The sequence below is a fragment of the Setaria viridis genome, chromosome 6 (genome assembly GCF_005286985.2).
Source record: "Setaria viridis chromosome 6, Setaria_viridis_v4.0, whole genome shotgun sequence".
Lineage (NCBI taxonomy): Eukaryota > Viridiplantae > Streptophyta > Magnoliopsida > Poales > Poaceae > Setaria > Setaria viridis.
In genome coordinates, this window is record NC_048268.2 from 3,028,905 (window position 1) to 3,050,146 (window position 21,242).

Here is a 21,242-nt window from a genome sequence, read left to right on the forward strand (position 1 = left end):
GGCCAGAATAATGAGATACAAGGCGTCATGGTGGATCTGTCTGACCATCCGAGATATTGCTTGCTGCTTGTTTCCTCATCTTGACTATGTCAGACACATTAGATCCAAATGCTCCTTGAACAGTTCCATGCAGGTCATCATCTTCGTACTTTGATTTAGCTTTCACTCACCTATCCTAGCTTATCACAATAGTTTGCCGAGATCGTGCCGAGCGATGTGAAGGAAGATACTATCTCGGTCAAAGGCCATACGCGTCTTGCGCTATCCATTTCATTATACTAGAGCCTGTGGCCCGCCTCCGGCTCCCCACTCCTCCGTTACAGTTTTGAGCAAATAGACATACTGAACTTTGATCCTTTGTAGTATTTCATTGCATGACAATTAACTTTAAGTCACAAGGACCGAAGCTGATTTCTAAAACTAGTCTCAATGGGAGTTTCATAGAGAGTTTCATCAGTATTAATTTCTATGCCACATCAGCAATTTTGCTCACTTGGTAAGGTGTTTACGAGGAGAGAGGGTGGAGTTTCATGAAATGATGGATGAGTTTCATCCCCATTAAACCTAGCAAGGCATAGTTACAAGTTTACAGTCTTAATAACAATACAATGAAACTGTGCATTGAGACTGGCATAATCTCTAAACCTAGTGGCACAAATAGCAAGATGGAGTATTAAATAGTGAAACCTAATGTACCTTCAATTTATTTTAGTAAAGCAAAATCTTGTGAAAAGAAAAAAAAAACTCCATATATTATTTCACAGCTAAAATGGGACTCACAGCAGTTAACATTACCCACTTTAAGTTTCAATCATCTAAAAGCACACGGCCATGAGTATAATTCAAAATCATTGGTAGTTTGATGCAAAAACAAGAGTAAATTTCCTTATCCACTTCAATCAAATCGATCTAACGTAAGGACTCCCTCCGTAATACTCCATCTTGTACAAGTTTTGTACTAGAAAAACCAAAATGAATAATAATTTGGGACGGAGGGAGTATAAAATTACTGAGACAAGCAAACAAATGAAACTGTGGATACAATTGACCTACAATTAATGGCAACGAAGTCCAGAATTATGTTACCTAAGCATCAGTGTAGTAACAGAGTTACAATTATTTTACCTAAAAAGGAACCAATAATAGATATTGTTGTGGACAACAAAAAAACATGTCTAAATTTACCAGAATCCGTCTAATCATCTGAATGTATGGCTGTTTCTTTTTGACAAATCAGCAAGCAAATGCATGTACATAACATCATTGGTGTAAGAACCAAATTACATTCATTAATCTAAAATGTAGTGCCAATTTTATGACAATGACCAAAGCTTTGTCTCCACTAACAACAGCTGCCAAAGCCACTGGACAGGCAATGCATTTCTCACCGCAAGATCAACACACCCAAAAGGCAGTTCACTCGACCTCTCTCCGTACAGCTTAATGAATGTCTTCTACATTACCATCAGCTACACATTTCCAGCCAAGGGGTAAAAGAATGTTTTGCGAAGGCTACGTGGATCACGAGCACCTCTTTAAGGATTACGTCATGCGAGGGGCATTTGATCAGCAACTGGGTACGTGCAGGTTCAACAGCTCGGACAGCTCGGCGACATCTGGGATGTCAGTTTCTTCGATGCTAATCTACATGCTCCTCAGCTCAGAACCCTGATCGTCGTCTTCTTATGTGCTAAACTTTAGTAGTATCACATCGGATGTTTAGATGCTAATTAGGAGGACTAAACATGAGCTAATTATAAAACCAATTGCAGAACTCCTATGCTAATTCGCGAGACGAATCTATTAAGCTTAATCAATCCATCATTAGCAAATGGTTACTGTAGCACCACATTGTCAAATCATGGACTAATTAGGTTTAATAGATTCGTCTCGCGAATTAGACTCCATCTGTGCAATTAGTTTTGTAATTAGTCTATGTTTAATACTCCTAATTAGCATCCAAACATCCGATGTCACCAACATTTGGAAGGACATAAATGACATGGTCTTTAATGCCGCCCACACGTCACCAGCGCAGGTGTTACACTCCATCGACATATGGGCAGATCGCATCCGCAAGCCAGTAGCTAGAACTTTTTCTCATTCTTGGAGTGCAGGAATACGGGATGTAGCATATAGCTAGCTGTGTATACTCTCCTCTCCACCCTAACCTCACAATGCACTGAACGCTTTACCTGCGTTCTACATCCGTTCAATGAAAGTTCAGGCGAGCAATTGCTTGTCGTATAAAAACAGAATGTTCAGCTGCAGCTCACTTGAACCAACAGCCATTTAAGTGAATGAGTTCAAAGCCTCAGAAAGCCGAAACACAACAAATGATCTATTCGGTGTTCCTTTTTCTTTATCAACGAAAGCAATACCATCAGCGAACAATGAAGCATAGCACACAAAAAAACAAAGTTTCAGAAACTCTGCAGTGTACGCGTGCCTAATCATAGCAGTCCAAGGCACGTCATCTCGCCTCGGCATTGCATCAAACAGCATACACATGGTGCCCATGTCGCCAACCCCGGCATCCCTAACAGGGTGCCTTTTGTTCTTTACAACCAACTGACAGAAAAAATTCTGCATATATAGCTGAGACTCAGGGTTCTTTAAAACCTCAATTTCCCTTCCAACAATCACATGCATTAGTGTTGCAAAAGGGATGGGAGTCTTGCATCAGAATGTGCAAATAGACTCTTAAAAACTCCTGGAATACCAGTAAAATTGTTAAACGGATAAATTCTCCAGTTCACACGATGGTGGAGCAAACATAAATATATAGTTGTAATGCAGGGTATCCCCAAAAAATGATTGGAGAAATATAATTGCTCCGGTAGTATTGACAACTAACTTACCACCTGGCCTCCATCATTTATAGACATAGCCTTGACACGGTAGTGACAACAACAAGAAGCTAGCAATATCAAATCAACACAGTTCAATTTTCATAGGTGCTTGCTTTAGCATGGACATTAAGTGTAAATATATTTCTATATGCTGTATATCATAAACTAAAAGACATGTTGTTACCTCCCTGACAGAGAAAGCCAGGCATCATAAGGTATACCTCTACGGTATGCCGTTGTATTTCACGGTGTAGCTGAAAATTGGTATTCCCATTGTGAGTTGTTTCTTTAGTAGTCACTAAAATGAGGCCTGCAAAAATGGAAGATTGTTACTCGCCAGGGGAAGATCATATTGGTTAGGACCTACGAAAAATGTCTTCACAAAGAACAAAAGATACTCCACATATATGAATCATGGGCCTCCGTAACATGTATTGAAATGTCACTTAATTTGACATCAAAGCTGCATGCACTTCCAAATTTTAGTTTGAAATAGTTCTTGTGTACCTAAAGTCAGTTGATTTGGGTCTCATCCTTGTGAACCCATGCATCTTCCACTGTTCGAAGTTCTTGGTCAGGGTATGTCACATGCCGAAGAGCTTTTGGGCCTTCCTGTCATCATTATTATTCTTGGTACTCATGAGGATTCAGGAGACTGAGATGGTAGAACAAAGGTAGGCATAATAACCTAGGTGTAGGAACTACTGCTAAATTGTGAGCTTGGGCATAAACATTTTGCTAAAATGCGAGTTAGACATTGGACGATTGCATGACATAATCATAATGGTATACTGAGTATTTAACATTAAATATTTTGCAAATGTTTAGTAGTTGCTAGTTGCCACCATACATGCATGATTGAATGGTTCACTACCACATAATTATGGTAGCAAGTACATACACTGCTTTCTATCTAATGATCTCAGTTCTTAGAAGTATCATTCCTCAATATTTTCAAACTAAAAATTGATCCATAGAGACTTCAAATAGTGGTGCTAGCAGTTGTCCAGAAAAGCACATTATATGAGCACTAAGGAACTATAAGTAACCTGGGTAAGTGAGAGAACTCATTGTGCCATGTCTAATTAAAATTCCCAGTGGCGCCGAAAAGGTAAATAATTATACTTATACTAAACCAAGAAAATAATATAATTCTTGTGGGAGCAATTGTTCTATGTAGTTCGGTACCTCCCACTTATTATATTGAAAAGGGCGAGTACAAAGCTAACTGATTGAACAAAACATTTACCATACTTCTGGTTGAAATTTGACCTGGGGATCTCGGTCTGGATGGATCAATCTCTGAAGATTTTCTTCCTGCACATTTACCAGCAATTGAAATAGAATAACAACTGGTTTCAGTCTTGTTAATCAACTTGTCGATTATACTTGTCAGATTGAATATGTTGCCCCAATATGCAATATGGATACAGAAACACCAAAGCACATGCTCTGTGTAGTAAAATTGTTGCCTAAACAAGGTAGTGTTAGCGCATGCTTTGCTGAATAGAACTGGGCAGGAAACATCAACATCATTTAACCTTGAATAACACAGCAAAAATAATACAATCCCCTTTCAGACATTTCATTGAGCATATTGTGAGCAGCAGGCCAGCAGCCGTTGGAGGGAGAGAATGCAGAACTTACAGCTTGCACATGCCTTGGCAGCCTGGAGATGAGAAAAGCAACAGCCATGATCTGTTGCCGTGGAAGGGGTGCAGCTTGCCGCTGCGCGACACACGCAGCAACGGAAGAAACGGAGCTGGGCTGGTCACCAGGCGAGAGTCGCACTGGGATAAAGTGTTGGGTGGAGGTGGTGGTGCCCAGACGTCGAAGAGAAAGAGGTGAGCATGTGGGGGACGGGCGGAAGCAGGGCGGCTGAGGCGCCCGAGGATGCGCGGGGAGCCGGTGGGCGGCGCTCCTGTTCCGACGAGGGGAGCGGTCCCCGCTGTGGAAGCCGATTCGGTCAGTTTTTGAGTTGGGCCCAATTCACGCCAACATTTTCATATGAATTGGGCCCTAAGTGCAGGGCAGGAGGTGTTTTGTTGTTGTATGTAGGCCGGCCGAGCCTCGTGTTTTGGGCCTGGCCCAATAAGTCAGGGTTCCAGTTCGCCAGCCCGACGACCTTGGACCCGGCACATCCGAGCGAGACCCACCGCCACCGCCTTCTCCTCTCTCTTTCTCCTACCTCTCGCCCCCGTCTCGCCCCCGAGTCCCAAGCGCAAGAACAGCCAAGGAATCGGCGGCGGCGGCGGCGATGGTGTGCGCCAAGTGTAAGATCCCCCTCCCTCCTCGCGGACCTAGATGTTTCTCCTACCGAATTTGGCCGATTCGTCTTTACCCTTGAGGTTCCGTGCTGGGATCTGTTTTCTTTTTCCTCTGTTCTACCCTAAGAAGGGTTGGTGGGATTTGGGTTGCAGGCGAGAAGAAGCTCGGGAAGGTGATCGTGCCGGACAAGTGGAAGGAGGGCGCCAGCAATACCAACGAGAGCGGCGGCCGCAAGATCAACGAGAACAAGCTCCTCTCCAAGAAGAACAGGTCAACCTCCATCCCTTCCTACCCCAATCCCCCACCGAGCCATCTCTCTACTACTAGTTCTTTGCGGTCAAGGTTGAGCTGATGCTGTTTCCTGGGCTCCCAATTTCGTTTAATGGGGTATCTCGAGCGGATCAGGTAGGGCAGTGGTTTCGTTAAGAAAAGAGGCAAATCACCAGAGTTAATTGCTCCACTAGTCACATCACAGGAGGATATACAGTAATCAATCAATCAAACAAATTGTTTGTTGGTTGGGCTTAATGGACATGCTGGTAGAATTGATTACTTGAGCTTTGAGGCACCTAACAGATTTGATTTTAGAAAATTGGCGCACACCTCATTTCCTCCTAAACTGAATTAGACTGTAAATTGATGATATGTCAGCAGTACAAGCTATTATTATTCACAGTTTGGGACAAGCGTCCTGCTGCATGATGAGCTATTGACCTACAATGTTGGTACCACAGTAGCCTAATGCCCCCAAAAGTGCATGCCTCTTATTCTCTTCATTGCAGGCCCTTAGTACAAGATGGCCTTTCTTAACTGAATAGATAGTGAAGTATTTGTTCAAAGTGTCACAGATCTGGATCACAACTTGATACATATACCATACATAATTCCATAAATGATAAACTATTTTATTGGTTATTTGGTGTTATCAGAGAAACGGTTACACTGAGGGTTATTTGGGTGAGCATAGAAACATGAAGACATCAGCTGTCAAATTAGTGAACCTTTCATCACTAGTTGTGGGAATTGACGGGGGAAGAGTAGAAAAGGCGAGGGGAAGGAATATGAGTTTTGATTCTGTAAGGGACGAAAAGTTGAAAACAGTTGCTAATTATGGTTTCTCATATGGATATGGGACAGTATGGCACCGAGATTCAGGGGCGGAGGAAAGGGTAGGGCCACTAGGGCCATGGCCCTAGGCGTCAGCCCAGTTTTTCCATTATGCAGTGCACTGTAGCCTGAAGGCCCAGCCCAGCAAGCGCAGTTGGCCCATGGAGTGGCCCTAGGCGTTGAGCTTCACCCCTGCTGAGATTTAAGATTTTCAGTTTTTATTTGGGCATCTATAACTCAAAATTCATGTTATGGTTTGATCCTTACCTTCAAGGAAGGTGCTATTAAATTTCCATGGAAATATTCTATGTCGCCATTGGTTGGTCTATATTCTATGTGTTTGCTCAGGAGTCAAGATATGTTGCTTCTAAATCTGCAGCTTAAAGTCCTAACTGAGTTTTCTGTATCCATGGATTCTTTAATCTCTTTAGATAGTTTTCTGAACAAGCCATCTGTCTTTCTTGTCTCTATTGAAATTGCATCATGTTCTTTTTTCTAAGTTATAAATGTTCAAATCATATCCGATGAAGGTATTGTTTTGTGATTGTCGTCTAACTGTATGAATCACACAGGTGGACTCCCTATGGAAACACCAAATGTATAATATGCAAGCAGCAGGTGCACCAGGATGCAAAATACTGCCACACCTGTGCTTATTCGAAAGGTAAGAACTCCATTAGAGTATGACTTCACGAGATGCTATCTGAAATAAGTTAATTCCTGATTCTGATCATAATGCGGACTTTTCTTTCAGGAGTGTGTGCAATGTGCGGGAAGCAAGTGCTGGACACGAAGCTCTACAAGCAAAGCAACGTGTGATCCTAGATGTACTAAACTGCTAATAACTTGTATGAAATCTTGTACTTGCAATCTAGCTGTTGAAAAATAGTGATGTGTGCTATAACAGAAAAAAGTATGTACTTGACTAACAATTCTGGAACATGAAACGTTTCCAAAATTAAAGCTCCAGCAACTCGAGCTTGTGTCACCTTACAAGTCTGTTGTGGCTGGTTGCAAGCGAAAGCAATCTGTGCTGTGGTTTTGGTTTCGCAATTGGAACTAGCATGCATTTTTCCTTATATTAAAATCTACATGACTTCCATGGCAGGAGTGTCTGCAAAGGTTTCCGTTCTCAATATCCTGCATTTTAAAATGAAAACGCATTCTCAGAGGTGCTACAATTTTTCACTGCCAATGGTACAGTTTGTCTGAACAATGCTTGTTTTCTGCTACATTACTGGTACAGTTTGTCTGAACAATGCTTCTTGTTTACCGCTACGGCGCTACATTACGCATAAAGACGACACTATAACCTGTCAAATGTACTGCCACAATTAGACAGATGCATCAACTATGGCCAGGTCAGCCTACAAGGCTACAGCTAGCTATATAGTTCTATGAAAAAGAAGCACAGGAGACTAAGTTACATTCTACAATGCACAAAATAAATGAAGTAAAAATCCAATGCTTGGAATTTTATTTCTGGACTCAAACTGCGGTTCTAACTTAGGTTTTCTGGTTGAGCACATGACGGAGCTGAATCTTCTGGCTTTCCATCCGGGCTTCTAGAAGCTTCGCCTTGAGGCTTTGTCTCTGAACCAGCTCCATGCAACCTCTGAAATCGCGGTTAAGCTGGCTGTTCATCGAGTCTGGTGAGCTCCACTGCGCTGTACTTGGGGTGCTGTCTCCCATATCCAAATTCAAGCCTTTGGCAGTTGAGAACACACCATTGGGAAGACTTGCACTCGATGATCTCCCATTTGTCATCTCTGCAGCATCTTTCGTGCGGAATTCACAATGTTTCAGAGGGGATGACTTCCAGAGCTTCGATATGGCGGACTCTTTCTTCTTGGGCTGTTTCATATCCGTCAGGTACATGTTGCTCAAGTCATCACACAGCCTGTTGGTCTGCCCACCCTCGGAATCGTTTCCACTCGTCCATGAAATTCTGTCAAAGATCTTGTTGACTGAAGGTTCGCTTCCATATGGCGAGTGGCTTGAGCCCTGCATCTCTTCATGGCTCATGGTCTCCCAGCTGCTGCCATCTTCTGTCTCGCTCTCATCAGAATGGCTTCCATCTGGGAACAATTTGGCTCGATTTTCCAGAAATATATCAGCTGTCGGGGTAGCTTCTTGGATTTCTGATTCACAAATAGCAAAGCTTTGCTTTGGGCAAGGTTCAGTCTCCTTTGTCTCTGTTTCGCCACTTGGGCGCAGCTCTTCAAAGATGGACAATATATCTTCTGATGCTCGCGCTGGCTCATATGTGAATTCAACCTCTTCGTTTCTCACTGCTCCAATGGCCTGTACGATATTGCATGCCGTTTCAACAACTGTGCTGTCTTCTTTGGAAGAGCTGAAAGTGGAAATGAAAGCCTCTACATCCTCTTGCAGTTTGCTCAACTGGTCGTATTTGGCCTCCAGAGTGAGTTTGGCATCGACAAGTTTCATCTGCACTCGCTCCTCACGCCACACCTCAGCCATCTGTAGCAATTTCCTGTCCTCATCCAGCTCACCCCGCAGTTTGACAGAATCCTGCTTCAAGGCTTCAATCTCTGACTTGTGTTCCTCTATCTCCCTCACCAGCTTGTTGCACACCTCCTCTGTGAGTTCCCGTGTCTTCTGCTCGTTGTCATACTCCTGCAGTAGCTGCTTCGCTGCCATTTTGACCTCTTTCAACTCATCAACAAGTTTGAAGTTAATAGTCTCCAACTGCCTCCGGTTCTTTTTCTCATGCTCAAGGTCTGCCTTCATATCTTCAAGAATGGCTCGAACCTTCTTGTGCTCTCTGTTCCGCCAAGCTGCTTTCTCCTCAGCGAGTTTCTTGAACAAGTGATCAAGTTGCTTCTTTGCTGAAACCCGCTCGGCTTCTAGCTTGCTCACCCTATCCCTTGCCTGCTGAAGCTCCATCTCAAGGTTAGCAACATAACTTCCCCCGTGCTGTTCCTCAACGAGATTTAGTTGGCTGGCAATCACATAAGCACCATCTGGTTCAATGCTCTTTATGCTTATAGGCTCCCATTTAGTTGCATCCTCCATGCCAGAGGCAAGCCGAAGATGTACCTGCACAGTTAAATCCACTGAATTAGCTCACAGCATAGAGCGGAAACAGTAATTTAGGTGCAAGTGATTTCTAGCTTTACCTTGTGGAGCTCTCCACTATGTGGCTCCAGAACCGAGTTGGGACTTGAAATGTCATCCTTAAGATGACAGTGGTGACCGAGAGGATCCTTCCTCAGAAGCTGAGCTTGTAGATGTCTCGGTATATGCTGTCATAAAAGTAAGTGAAACCAGCAAGTGAATAAGTAAGAGCAACTGATTGTCACAAAAGCAGAGGAAAAATAAGCATCGATCATTTCCATCTCTTCCCAGCAGCAAGAAATTACTAAATGGCTAAAAATTCAGACAGCTCCCCCAGATTTAGCACCCATTCTAGAAGTTACAGCCTATAGTTACTTCTACATAATAACGAGGCAAATATCTGAAAGCCAAAGGGGAGATGAAGAACGAAGATGAATCGTCTGCGTGAGTGCCTACAAATCTGGGGCGACTCTGCTCAGTAGATCATTCAGATCCCATCACCAGATATGACAAATGACAGTGAAGAGTTCAGTGAAATAGCATACCATCCTCTGAAACCAGGATTTATTGCTCATGGAATGAACGACAGCCGCATTTGAGGGCCTGTTTGGCAACCATGTGTTAAAATTTAACACCTGTCACATCGGATGTTTGGATGCTAATTAGAAGTATTAAACATAGGCTAATTACAAAACTAATTGCACAGATGGAGTGTAATTCACGAGACGAATCTATTAAGCCTAATTAGTCCATGATTTGACAATGTGGTGCTACAGTAACCAATTGCTAATGATGGATTAATTAGGCTTAATAGATTCGTCTCGCGAATTAGCACAGGGTTCTGCAATTAGTTTTATAATTAGCTCATGTTTAGTTCTCCTAATTAGCATCCGAACATCCGATGTGACACTGTTAAAGTTTAACACCTCGTATCCAAACACCCCCTCAATCAGCAAGGTTAACTCACTCAAGTGGAAACAAAACTGAACACCAAGTTTACACCGAGCATTACTTGGTAAATTTTCGCAGCAGTGCCTCCAGTAAATAGCCACCCACACACCACAAGCAGGCAGAGGTAGCCGGAGGAGACAAGCTGGTTGCTCCGACATCAAGAACCCTAGCAAGGTACAGCCGTGCTCTGCGTAATTGCACGGCACGCCGACGATTGAATGAGCCCGGAGTAGATCACATGAGGAGGATTGAGTTGTGGGTGCGTCACAAGGAACGCGCCCATGGCCTGACCCATAAATGCCGCCTGGCGACACTGAAATGGACGCGCTTGTTTTATATAAAAGAAAAGGGAACTCTGAGAGGGACGCCGCCATTAATGGGGATCTGGGCTTCGATCCGGCATCGCCGTGCGACGCCGCAACGGCTAGTAACTGCTTGCCGCCACGAGCTGGAACGGGGGGCGGTAGAGGTGGTACGAAGGGTAGGCGAGTACGGCGGGGAGGGTGCCGCCGTCCGGCCGTCCTGGATTCGCCTCCCCGTACGCTGAATCCGGCAGCGTTCGAGCGGAAGCAGCTGATTCGAGCTAAAAATTCGAACTGATTTTTTTTCCCCTTCAAACGGTGGAGCGCGGGTTGGGGCTGGGGAGGATGTTTACCTCGAGTCCGACACGGGTGGCGGCGGCGTTGTCTCGCTGGCCGGCGGCGGGTGCCTCCTCGGGTGGCCGCAGCCGCCACACCGCGGCGGCGAGCCGCCTGACAGAGGAGGGCGGGTCCCCGCGGGGCTTCTCCCCGCCGGCATTGCCCTCCCCGCCCCGCGCGGCCCACCGGTGCTGCGGGGTCGCGGGCCCGGCGCCGCGGCGGGCAGCGGCACCGGCGGAGGCGGGTTGCGTGGCCTTGAGCGGGCGGCGTCGGCGGAGGCGGCGGGGTGCGCGGGGCAGCGGGGGCGGAGCTGAGGGGGCGGCGGCGGGGCGGGAGGCGGGCGGCATTGGCGGTGGTAGGGTTCCAGCGGCTGGAAGGGAGGGGCGGGGTGGAGGCCGGAGGGGAGGGGGCGGGGAGTGAAGAGACGTTGGAGCGGAGAGCAAGAAGAGGGGTTGGAAGCGACAAGGGGAGAGAATTAAGGGGCGTGGAAGGAAAGAGTCGTTTTTTTAGGGGGCCTGTAAGGAAGTTGGCATTAATGAGCAGCACGTGTCGTGGTAAATGATGTTGATTGCAAGTACAAATGTTTGGAGTAACTGTTTCAACCAGGTTAAAATAGGCCAATTGTAGTATTCTGATATGTGTTTAGAAAATATGCATTATGAGATGAAAAGAAGTTATCAATTGGATAGAAAATATGCATTATGAGATGAAAAAAAGTTATCAACTGGATTATATCTCTCCTTCATCTTCGGCTATGGCTATAACTCATACACTTCTTAAGAATCCATACCGCTAGTGGGATCCTCGTATTACCCTATTTCTCCTATGTCACCCTAACCCATTCATCAGCTAGCACATACATACCTTTCCAATGGCGTCGTTGCTGCCCCTCGACTCGCCACTACCATCGGAGCTACCACCTCTCATTGGTGAAGATCTCCACCCAACCTAAGGCTGAAGCAAGCTAGCTCGTTGGAGTTGGGAGGGAAGAATAGGTCGATTAATCGCGTGGGCAATGAGCTCAGTGGCTTCAAAACACCTTACATCACTAAGTGCATCCCTAGGGGCGAAGCTAGCCCAGAAGAACACCCACCAGGGTCTTATGTAGAAGAGGACGATGTCATTTTGAACAATTAACTAGTATATACAGTTATTTGCCACTGTTTTCTGCAAAATTCGTCGAAGATCAGCTTACCCCGGTAAGAAACCTGAGCTTTGCCCCAGTGCATCCCCACTTTCCTTGATTTATGACGTGTCCTTTTAAGAGCTTTTTAAAACATACCAATTAGGATTAGCCTTAGTCCACCACTGATGATATGTCTGTAGGGTATTGAATTACATGCCTCCTTGAAAGTTTTGCAGATTCCTTTAATTTACGAGTAATACGAGTTAATTAGCCTTAGACCTTTTTAATTTCCATCTCAGATTATATATTTCAACTTATAATCTATAATATGGGGAATGCCAGTTTATTACCTTCATATAATAATCTGTTACGTAGATTATTATGATATGAGGCCTATTTGTTTCGGATTTGTAATCCGGATTATGTAATTTGGAGAGGGAAACAAAAACGACCATAATTGTTGCAAAATCACTAGAAGTCAGTTCAGCTGCACCATCACGGCCACACACTAATTTGTTGCTTATTTGTACTCCCTTTTTAAACTTGGAAAGTATCGCACGTACCGCCATTGATGTGTATTATTCCCGTACACCCAAGCCTCTTTTAACTTTTAACCCTCCGATTGCTAGTTTTCACCACTTGAAAGCATAGTTACAGCAGTAGTGGTCCCTTAATATTTTTGTTCGCGTGCACAAGTTGATATATGAACTGATATAAATTTGCACCACACAAAATTGATTTATTCCCCTTTTGCTTGTTTACTACACATGCAGATAAGTATTGATATTGACAGACCACATCAAGCTTGAGGTTTTGAGCATCTGAAAAACTTGAGAGATCAGTTCATATGCACCTAGGGGTATTACTGAACAATTGGAACTTGGAACATGCAGGAATACACTGAAAGATGCCAGTGGCTCAGGTGGTTGTTCAGACATCATTGCCATCTACAGCCCATCCAGGGAGGGCCAGGGACATCCCATGTTGCAAGAGGGAACATTGGTCCAAAGAGTCTAACCCCTTGTTTACTTCAACCCCAACTCCCAACTTTGGCACTATGTAAAAAGAAGATTCCCCATCACATCAAACTTGCGGTACATGCATGGAGTACTAAATGTAGATAAAATTAAAAACTAATTGCACAGTTTTGTTGTACTTTGCGAGACGAATCTTTTGAGCCTAATTAGTCAATGTTTGGACAATAATTCACAAATACAAACGAAACGCTACAGTATGCTACAGTGCCAGCACAGTAATTTGGCACCTCCCAATTTGGCCAACTAAATAAGACCTAACTGTAGTTTCATCCTTATTTTGGGGCTCCAATGTAATTTTGGAAGCTTCTGCAGTATAACTATACCCCATCATGATGTAAAGTAGGGGCTAGGCCCCTTCCAGGGCCATATTTCTTTGACACAAAGGCACTTGTGCAGAACAACTTGTGACTAGAATGTCACTTCATATTAACAAAAAAAGAATGCTACCTCCTTTCAAGAAGATAAGATTCAGCATTCAGCATTATGTACCAGGATGGAATCTTGTTGAAGATTACACACAGTATACTATGGCCCTGATGTTCCTGAATTATTGATCCATTGTGGTTTTGCGCATACAGCTCTGACTGGGGGTCTGGAGCACATCTGGTCTGCATAAAGAACAGCGTCAGCAGCTCAGGGCCTGCACCACTGATCCTGAAGATTCTATAGAATCGTGACTGGAGAGCAGATAGCCAAGCACATGGAGATGAAAGCCTTGGAGACTAGCAGAAATGTTTCGGGCAATGGGTTCCTGAAAAGAAGGGGAGAGCTGTTACCAAGCAGACCTCGTAGTATGGCGTGTCATCTTGAAACGAATTGCAACTGTGCGTTGTATACGAAGTAGAAATTCTTAATCCAGATGATTGGAAAATAAGGCGTGCAAGTGCAACCATAAAGATGGCTGTAAAATTTTCCAAAATACGTCTTGTGAAGAATTAAAAAAAGACTTTGCACAAGGACCCTGAATCATTTTTTTTTGAAGGAACCGGTAGGGGAGGCCCTTACCCCTAGTTTTTTTTATATATAAGAGGAATATATTTACATGATACAAAGCCCAAGGCTCAAGGAGAAGAAGGAGAGAAAACTAAAAAAGACTACTCAACCAAAGATTTATCTTATCCAAAGACTACTCAACCAAAGATTTATCTTATCCCTACCGATGGTTTTGTCCTAAGGACAACCATCTTTAATTCCTCCAAAAAGCAGGATCTCCATCTGGCAAAAGAGAGGAATCCACCATAAAAAATAATAATGTTCCTATGACACCACTAAGTCCAACACGCAACAATAACAACTTCCCTAAAAATGCAAGAACCAAAATCTCCCAAGCTTGGATGATCATATCAAGCGATTGGAGGCTAAGATCCCAGTGAATGTCCAAATAGATCCAGCAGGCCTAACTGAACGGACAGTCAAATAACAAGTGAAGGATCGTCTCTTCCACGTTTTCTACACAAAGAACACAATTATGGCTGTCAAGATGCATGTGTTTTCTTCTGAGCAAGTTCCTGGTATTAAGTCTATCCCTGAGCAACAACCAAAAGAAAAACTTATGCTTATTTTAAGCTCTTAATTTCCACATCCATTTGATGAGTGGAGAGGCTGGAAGGGATCCTCTGAGGCATTTGTAAGCATTCTTGCTGGTGATGTTACTCGATCCCCAAATATGTTTATCATTCAGCATTATGTAACTGGATGGAATCTTGTTGAAGATTACACACAGTATTCTATGGCCCTGATGTTCCTGCATTACTTATCCATTGTGGTTTTGCGCATACAGCTCTGACTGGGGCACGTCTGGCCTGGATAAAGAACAGCGTCAGCAGCCCAGGGCAGGGACTGCACCACTGATCCTGAAGATTCTACAGCCTTGGCGACAGACTGGTTTCGAGTGGTCATTAAGATCACATTGCCTTTCCCTTGCTGGTAAGATCCCAATAGAGCTACAAAGCCTGCTCCATTCGTTGCTGTCCATGATGTCCCATGTATCATCTAAAACTAGCGAGACTCTGCAGCCCTTCAGCTCATCTTTAAGCATCTCCTGAAGAAGAGTCATATCTGCACTGCCTCCTTGGTCCATTCCTGTTATGTACTCTAATATCTGTCTGGTAATTCTCACAATATCATATTTCAGGGAGACACATACCCATATCATAGTATCAAAACAGGCCTTAACTCTGGGATAGCTGTGCATGTATTGTGCCAGTGCAGTCTTTGTTTTTGTACCTGTAAACTGTGGGGGAGTTCCCCACAGCATTTCATTGCTTAAATAAAAGAGAGTTTTTATGTACAAGAGTATTTACAATTACTGAAAACTATCTAGCCATTGTCTAACTATTGGTCGTAGGTCGTCCTTCACACGATGCAGCTGCAGGACGATCTGGTCTTTGAACCTCACGGTCCAGAGACGTTAGTTTTGTTGAATAACTTGTTGCACACATGCATATTTCCCTTTGGTTCAGTAGTGCATTTTCACGTTGTTTAGGTGAATTGCATAATTAGCTAGGTGTTTAGAGGTCACGAGTTAGCCTGAGGCGTGCTTGGTTCACGTCGTGGCCGAGTCTTCCTTTTCTTTCGGATCGCCACAGCATCTGCGGCATGCACGTAGCGGGCGTCGCGGGCAACAACACGCGTCGCGCACCGTTGGTGGTGTGGCGTGGGATTCGGTCGTTAAGGCCATGTAATCCGGTGCATAAAAACAAGTTTGTTTGGCATCGAGGCTGCAACGTTCTGCAGCGAAATACTTCCTACTCTCTCTCACGTTGCGTTGGTGTTCATCGTGTTCCTCGAGTTCTAGACGCGTTCGCGTTCCTGTGTGCGTGATCCGAGCTGCAAACTGAGTTCAGCTCCAACAAGTTTACACTTTCCCCTTCAAAGATCTTGCCATTTCTAAGGTTCCATAATTCCCATGCCGCTATGATAAAGATCTCCATGAAGTAGGGTACATGTGCCTCGAAGGGATTCCACTAGTCTCGATCTACCGGGCAGCATCCAACACGAGGCTGGTGTTTCTCAGCTTCTCCTCAAGTGTGGTGACATAGGGCTTGATTGTTTGAGCTCAAACGTACTTAACAATCTAGGGGAACGTGTGAGGCGTGAAATTTCAATGGCGAGTAAAAGGAAGTAATTAACTAGTATTTGATAGTATAGGAGAAATTACTGTAAGAATATCCTCTCTTGTGTGCCGTATAAATGTATGATAACTGCGACGCAACCTGGGTAAGGTTCTGATGTTGTCTCCTTGAAAATTCAAAAGGCCAAACATTGCATGTAGGTCATCTTTTATGTACCGTTTGTATTTTTTTTTTACTTTGTACAATAATCTATCAACGACAAGGATGGACTAATTCTAAACCTAACCGTGCTAACTACTCCCTCCATTTCAAATTATAGGTCGTTTTGATTTTTCTAGGTGTATAGATATTATTATGCATCTAGACTATGCACTTAGAAAAGTCAAAACGACCTACAATTTCGAACGGAGGGAGTATTTGTCTATTTAGCTACATTATCTCTTACAAATGACCACCCCAACTTGAGCAAGAATAAAGCACGCATACGTATAACTGAGATTTGCAAAGCATCATTATCTAGCAAAGAAAATGACCCTTGATTCCTTGGTATCCGTACAAGTCTTACTGTTATTTACAGAAGGCATCTAAATATTGCAAAGAAAAATTAATACCTTTGCTTGCCTGTCAAACGGTAATAGTGATTGCCTGAGTGAGATTTTACCCAGCCTTGCAGACAAATTCGAAGGCTTTACTGCTTCTAAGTCTTACGAGGTCTTTATAAAAAATCACACTATACTATTGTGCTTACTTGCTTATTGACTAATTCATGCCCTTCCCATATGTTTCGGGAAATGTCCAAATCACACATGACCATAATCATTGGATATTACTGTGATTTGCAAACGCATATATCTAATTGAAAAAGAACCATATGTAATTGCTCGCTGTTCGCCAAATTAACGTGTGTAATAACAAAGTTGCTTCTCACTGGAGATCGAGGAGATTACAATCGAGAGGTAGAAGTGTAGAACGGAGGCCGCGACCTCCACAACGATGACGATGCTGAAGCCAGCCTACTCCACCCCTCACCCACTCGCCCTGTGAGAAGGTCCCGCTTGTGAGGAAAATGGTCCTAAACCATAATAATTTTGATGATTAATGATAACATAATCATTAGGAGTAATGTGTTTATAAGATATACATTTGTATGTGTTTATATACGTTCCAAGGATAAATTACAAAAGTATCAAATGAGAAGAAAAAAATACTTAGAAAAATTCTATGGCATCCAAATGATAGTACAAATCCAGATATAGTTTTATTTTAAGGTTTACAAATGATGGTAACGAAGTCGGGACAAAGACACGTGAAGCCTTGAAGTGAATCCTGCTGGAAATGTGCACCGACACATTCCACCGACTCATTTGGTGGCAACAGTAACCATTACCGATTCAGTTGGTGACCAGAGGTAGGGCCAAGGTAGGCACGTGCATTGCACTGTTACCACCGACTCATTCGATGGGAATAGTAATCATCACCAATTCAGTCGGTGATCACAGGCAGGACCAAGGTAGGCGTGTGCACTGTTACCATCGACTCATTCGATGGGAACAATGGCCATCACCGAATCAGTCCGTGATCGTCGGCTCGGCTCAGCATCAGCTCAAAATCGGCTTTGGAAGTTTTGGAGTATAATTTGAGCCCCATGATTCATGCGGTGGTAACAGTGATCAGGCAGCGTATGAGTCAGTGATACGCAGAAAGTTACAACGGATATGTAACAGCTAGTTTCTTAGTTTGAGGCTATAAATACCCCTTTGCCCGGCCACTTCATGCGTATTAGAACTTGGAGAAGCCATAGACTTGGTTACACACAAGTGCTCTATCCACCAAAATACTAAAGAGAAGATTAAGACAATTAGCAAAAGGTTTAGGTTTTGATTAGTGCTAGTTTAGAACTTTTTAGCTCATTGCTTTAGGGATTAGCCTAGAGTTAGGTGAGGTTTGCACACCTCCTTTGTATCGGTACTTGCGTGCACCAAGAGTTGTAAATTCAGGATTTGTAAGTCTTGCGACACCATCCAACCGTGTTTGTGGAGTGCTCGTCGGTGCTTGTGATAGGGAGGAGAGATCCTAGGTGTTTTGCCGAAGCTCTACCAAGTGAAGAGCGGTAAGGAGCATCCGGGAGAGGCTAGGTGGCGACCCACTTGTGCGTGGGCAAGGCCTGTCAGGTATCTTACGGAGTTACTTGACCGAGAAGTTTATGCCTTTGCGCGAGCATTTTCTTTGAGAGGGGCTCCAACAACGAGGACTAGTGGAAAGCTATGCTTTTTTGTATCTCTATAAAAATTGCCGTGTCACCATGGCAGGAGTTTGCCTTTTCTTGCTCATTTACCTTAACTTCTGCATTTCTATTCCACTTACATTCCACATTTACCTTTTCTAGAATTGCAATGTGTAGTTTATAGGATTGGAACCCAATGCTCTTTTGTGGTAGAGGTTTAAAAAAAACTATTTTAGGTAGAAATAGCAACACATTAAAAAAACCTAGTGCACATCAAAATAAAAATTGAAATAAGTTTTTATATATGTTTGGAACCTTAGTATCCCAAAACACCCAATTCACCCTCCCTTCACCGCTGACTGTCTTCTTCACCGCTGACTGTCTTCGACCGCGCGGCCTTCGACACCTTCGTGCCCACCGTGCTCGCGTACCCGCGCCGGCGCCGCCCGACAACCAGCGCTCAAGGCGGGCCTCCTCAGGGCCGTCGCCGCGCCACCTCACCTCGCCGGCCGCCTGGCCAACGACCAGGGCCGGCTGTTCGTCCACGTCAACAATGAAGGCGTCCTTGTGGTGGAGGCAGCTGTGTCCGGCGACATGGCCGTCGTTCTCGCCGCCGGCGTGGCTGCTCACGACCACTTCAGCGAGCTGTACCCACCTATCCCAGAGGTAATTAACTGCTTGATTATTTTACATGGTATCCTAACCATGTTCATGCACGTATGTGATGTTGATGTGCTATACGTACTGCCACGTGGCCACAGGAGAAGATTGGGGCGGCGGTGCTGCAAGTAAAGCTCAACCGCTTCAAGTGCGGCGGCTTCCTCATCGGCATCATCTGCCACCACCACGTCGCCGACGGCCAATCCATGAGCGCCTTCCTGACCATGTGGGTGGCGGCGGTACGAGCGGATCACAACGGTGACGACTTTGCCGCCGCCCGTTCGCCATTCCTCGACCGTGCGGCAACCGCCGTGCCCTGTAGCCCACCAATGCCGGCATACCGCTCCGTCGAGTTCAAGGGTGGCAGCGGCGCCTCCAGGTCCTACGCCGTCGTCATAGGGACGAGATCAAGAACCTAAAGGTATCTTCACGTTCCAGTGCCTCCTCGCGCACGTGTGGAAGAGGATCACGGCGGCGCGGGGCTTGAACCCGGAGACCTTCTCGCAGGTGAGGGTGGCGGTGAACTGCCGGGGCAGGGCCGACCCTCCAGTGCCGGCGGACTTCTTCGGCAACATGGTGCTATGGGCGTTCCCGAGGCTCCGGGTCGGGGACCTCCTGGGCTCGAGCTACGGCGGCGTGGTCGGCGCGATCCGCGACGCCGTGGCGCGCGTCGACGGCGGGTACATCCAGTCCTTCGTTGACTTCGGGGCGGCGGCGGACGCCGGCGGGGAGCGGGTCGCGGCGACGACGGCGCCGCCGGGGCACGATGCTGTGCCCGGACCTGGAGGTGGACAGCTGGCTGGGGTTCCAGTTCCACCAGACGGACCTCGGCACCGGCCGCCGTGTGCGTTCGTGGCGCCGGACCTGCCCGTGGACGGGTTGATGGTCTTCATGCCGTCGGCCACGGCGAAGGGCGGCGTCGACCTGTTCATCGGCCTCGTCGAGGGTCACGTCGAGGAGTTCCACAGAATCTGCTACTCTGGATTGATCGGTGCAGGGCCCAATCTTATATTCCGTTACTGGGCTGGTGTATGTTTTTTATTTATAGCTTCCTTTTATGTTGGTCGGTGCATCTTATAATCATCATCCAAATGTCCATATATTGTTCTTTCTTCCTACCGTTCTTCCTGTTACGAAAATCAATTTGCAACCACTTGTAAATCTTCTTTCATTTTTTCATTGTTTTCTTCTTTCTTCTTTCTCAAAAATAGAGGTGGAAGTTCGTGCTCCATTATTCATGGGGAGGTAGGAGGGTTTGAGGCCCTCGCACCATCTTATCCGCTATTAGTTGTAAACCCCTTGACTCAAAATTGGAGAGAGATGTATCAACACACCTCCAAAACTGTAATTGTACTGAGCTTAGAAGTTGATATGGTACCTAAATGCTAAACAATTAGTCACCTACCGTTTAGCTCTTTATTCGAACTAAATAACCAATTAAACGGGTTAAACGGACATTAACATGCTAAACAGGTGATTAAATGGACACGGCTAGGTACTGTGCAGCGTGTAAACAAGCTAATAGTCATGTAGGCGAACACCAGCACGAACTGTGCATGCCCAACGGGCTGAACTACCTAGCTATTCTACTCTAGCTATCGCATGCCCAACGGGCTGAACTGTGCATGCAACCCTGGTGGGATCCGGCGTCCTAAACTTCGGAACATGTCACATCGGATGTTTAGATATTAATTAGAAGTATTAAATATAATCTAATTACAAAACTAATTGTACAGATGGAGTCTAATTCACGAGACGAATCTATTAAGCCTAATTAGTCCATGATTTGACAATGCGGTGCTACAGTAACCATTTGCTAATGATGGATTAATTAGATTTAATAGATTCGTCTCGCGAATTAGTATAGAGGTTCTGCAGTTAGTTTTATAATTAGCTCATGTTTAATCCTCCTAATTGGCGTCCGAACGATAGTACCCTGTTGTGGCGGATCCACTTCGGATCTACTGGGTTAGACATGCTTTAGTCGCCTGATATGCGACGCTCATGCCTAAGCCGAGTAAACACGAAGTGCCGTCGGATTTTCCTCCGATTTAACCACTTTGAACAGGACCGGTTTAGCAAACTCACACGAAGGTGAGCGGTTCTAGAGAGTACAACAAGTTCACCAAGTTAACGAATTAACAACTGAATTAATTAGTTTCGAAAAGAACATCAGAGTTTTACGAGCTTTCTGAAAGCAACAGAAGGTGAAACACTAGCGGAA

At 44.9% G+C, this 21,242-nt stretch overlaps 2 protein-coding genes, 1 long non-coding RNA gene and 1 pseudogene across 4 annotated transcripts; 2 read left to right on the plus strand and 2 right to left on the minus strand.

Moving 5' to 3' along the window:
- Positions 1-1,971: 1,971 nt before the first annotated feature.
- LOC117860838 (uncharacterized) lies at positions 1,972-4,842 on the minus strand. The gene is made up of 3 exons (XR_004641572.2): positions 4,500-4,842; positions 3,360-4,169; positions 1,972-3,162 (listed from the first exon to the last, which is right to left on the minus strand). It is a non-coding gene; the product is annotated as an uncharacterized lncRNA (long non-coding RNA).
- A 130-nt stretch (positions 4,843-4,972) lies between these two features.
- LOC117860837 (uncharacterized) lies at positions 4,973-7,215 on the plus strand. Its single transcript, XM_034744228.2, has 4 exons — positions 4,973-5,125; positions 5,273-5,390; positions 6,800-6,891; positions 6,982-7,215. Exons 1-4 carry the CDS (start codon positions 5,110-5,112, stop codon positions 7,044-7,046), a joined length of 291 nt encoding a protein of 96 aa, XP_034600119.1. The 5' UTR covers positions 4,973-5,109; the 3' UTR covers positions 7,047-7,215.
- Positions 7,216-7,400: 185 nt separating this feature from the next.
- Positions 7,401-11,286, minus strand: LOC117860836 (uncharacterized). 2 transcript variants are annotated; one of them, XM_034744225.2, is made up of 3 exons: positions 10,915-11,286; positions 9,371-9,496; positions 7,401-9,290 (listed from the first exon to the last, which is right to left on the minus strand). In XM_034744225.2, exons 1-3 carry the CDS (start codon positions 11,242-11,244, stop codon positions 7,734-7,736), a joined length of 2,013 nt encoding a protein of 670 aa, XP_034600116.1. In that variant the 5' UTR covers positions 11,245-11,286; the 3' UTR covers positions 7,401-7,733. The 2 variants fall into 2 exon arrangements, with proteins under 2 accessions (XP_034600116.1, XP_034600118.1); XM_034744227.2 differs by lacking the exon at positions 10,915-11,286 and adding an exon at positions 9,854-10,031.
- A 7,449-nt stretch (positions 11,287-18,735) lies between these two features.
- Positions 18,736-20,551, plus strand: LOC117860766 (tryptamine benzoyltransferase 1-like; annotated as a pseudogene).
- The last annotated feature ends 691 nt before the right edge of the window (positions 20,552-21,242 follow it).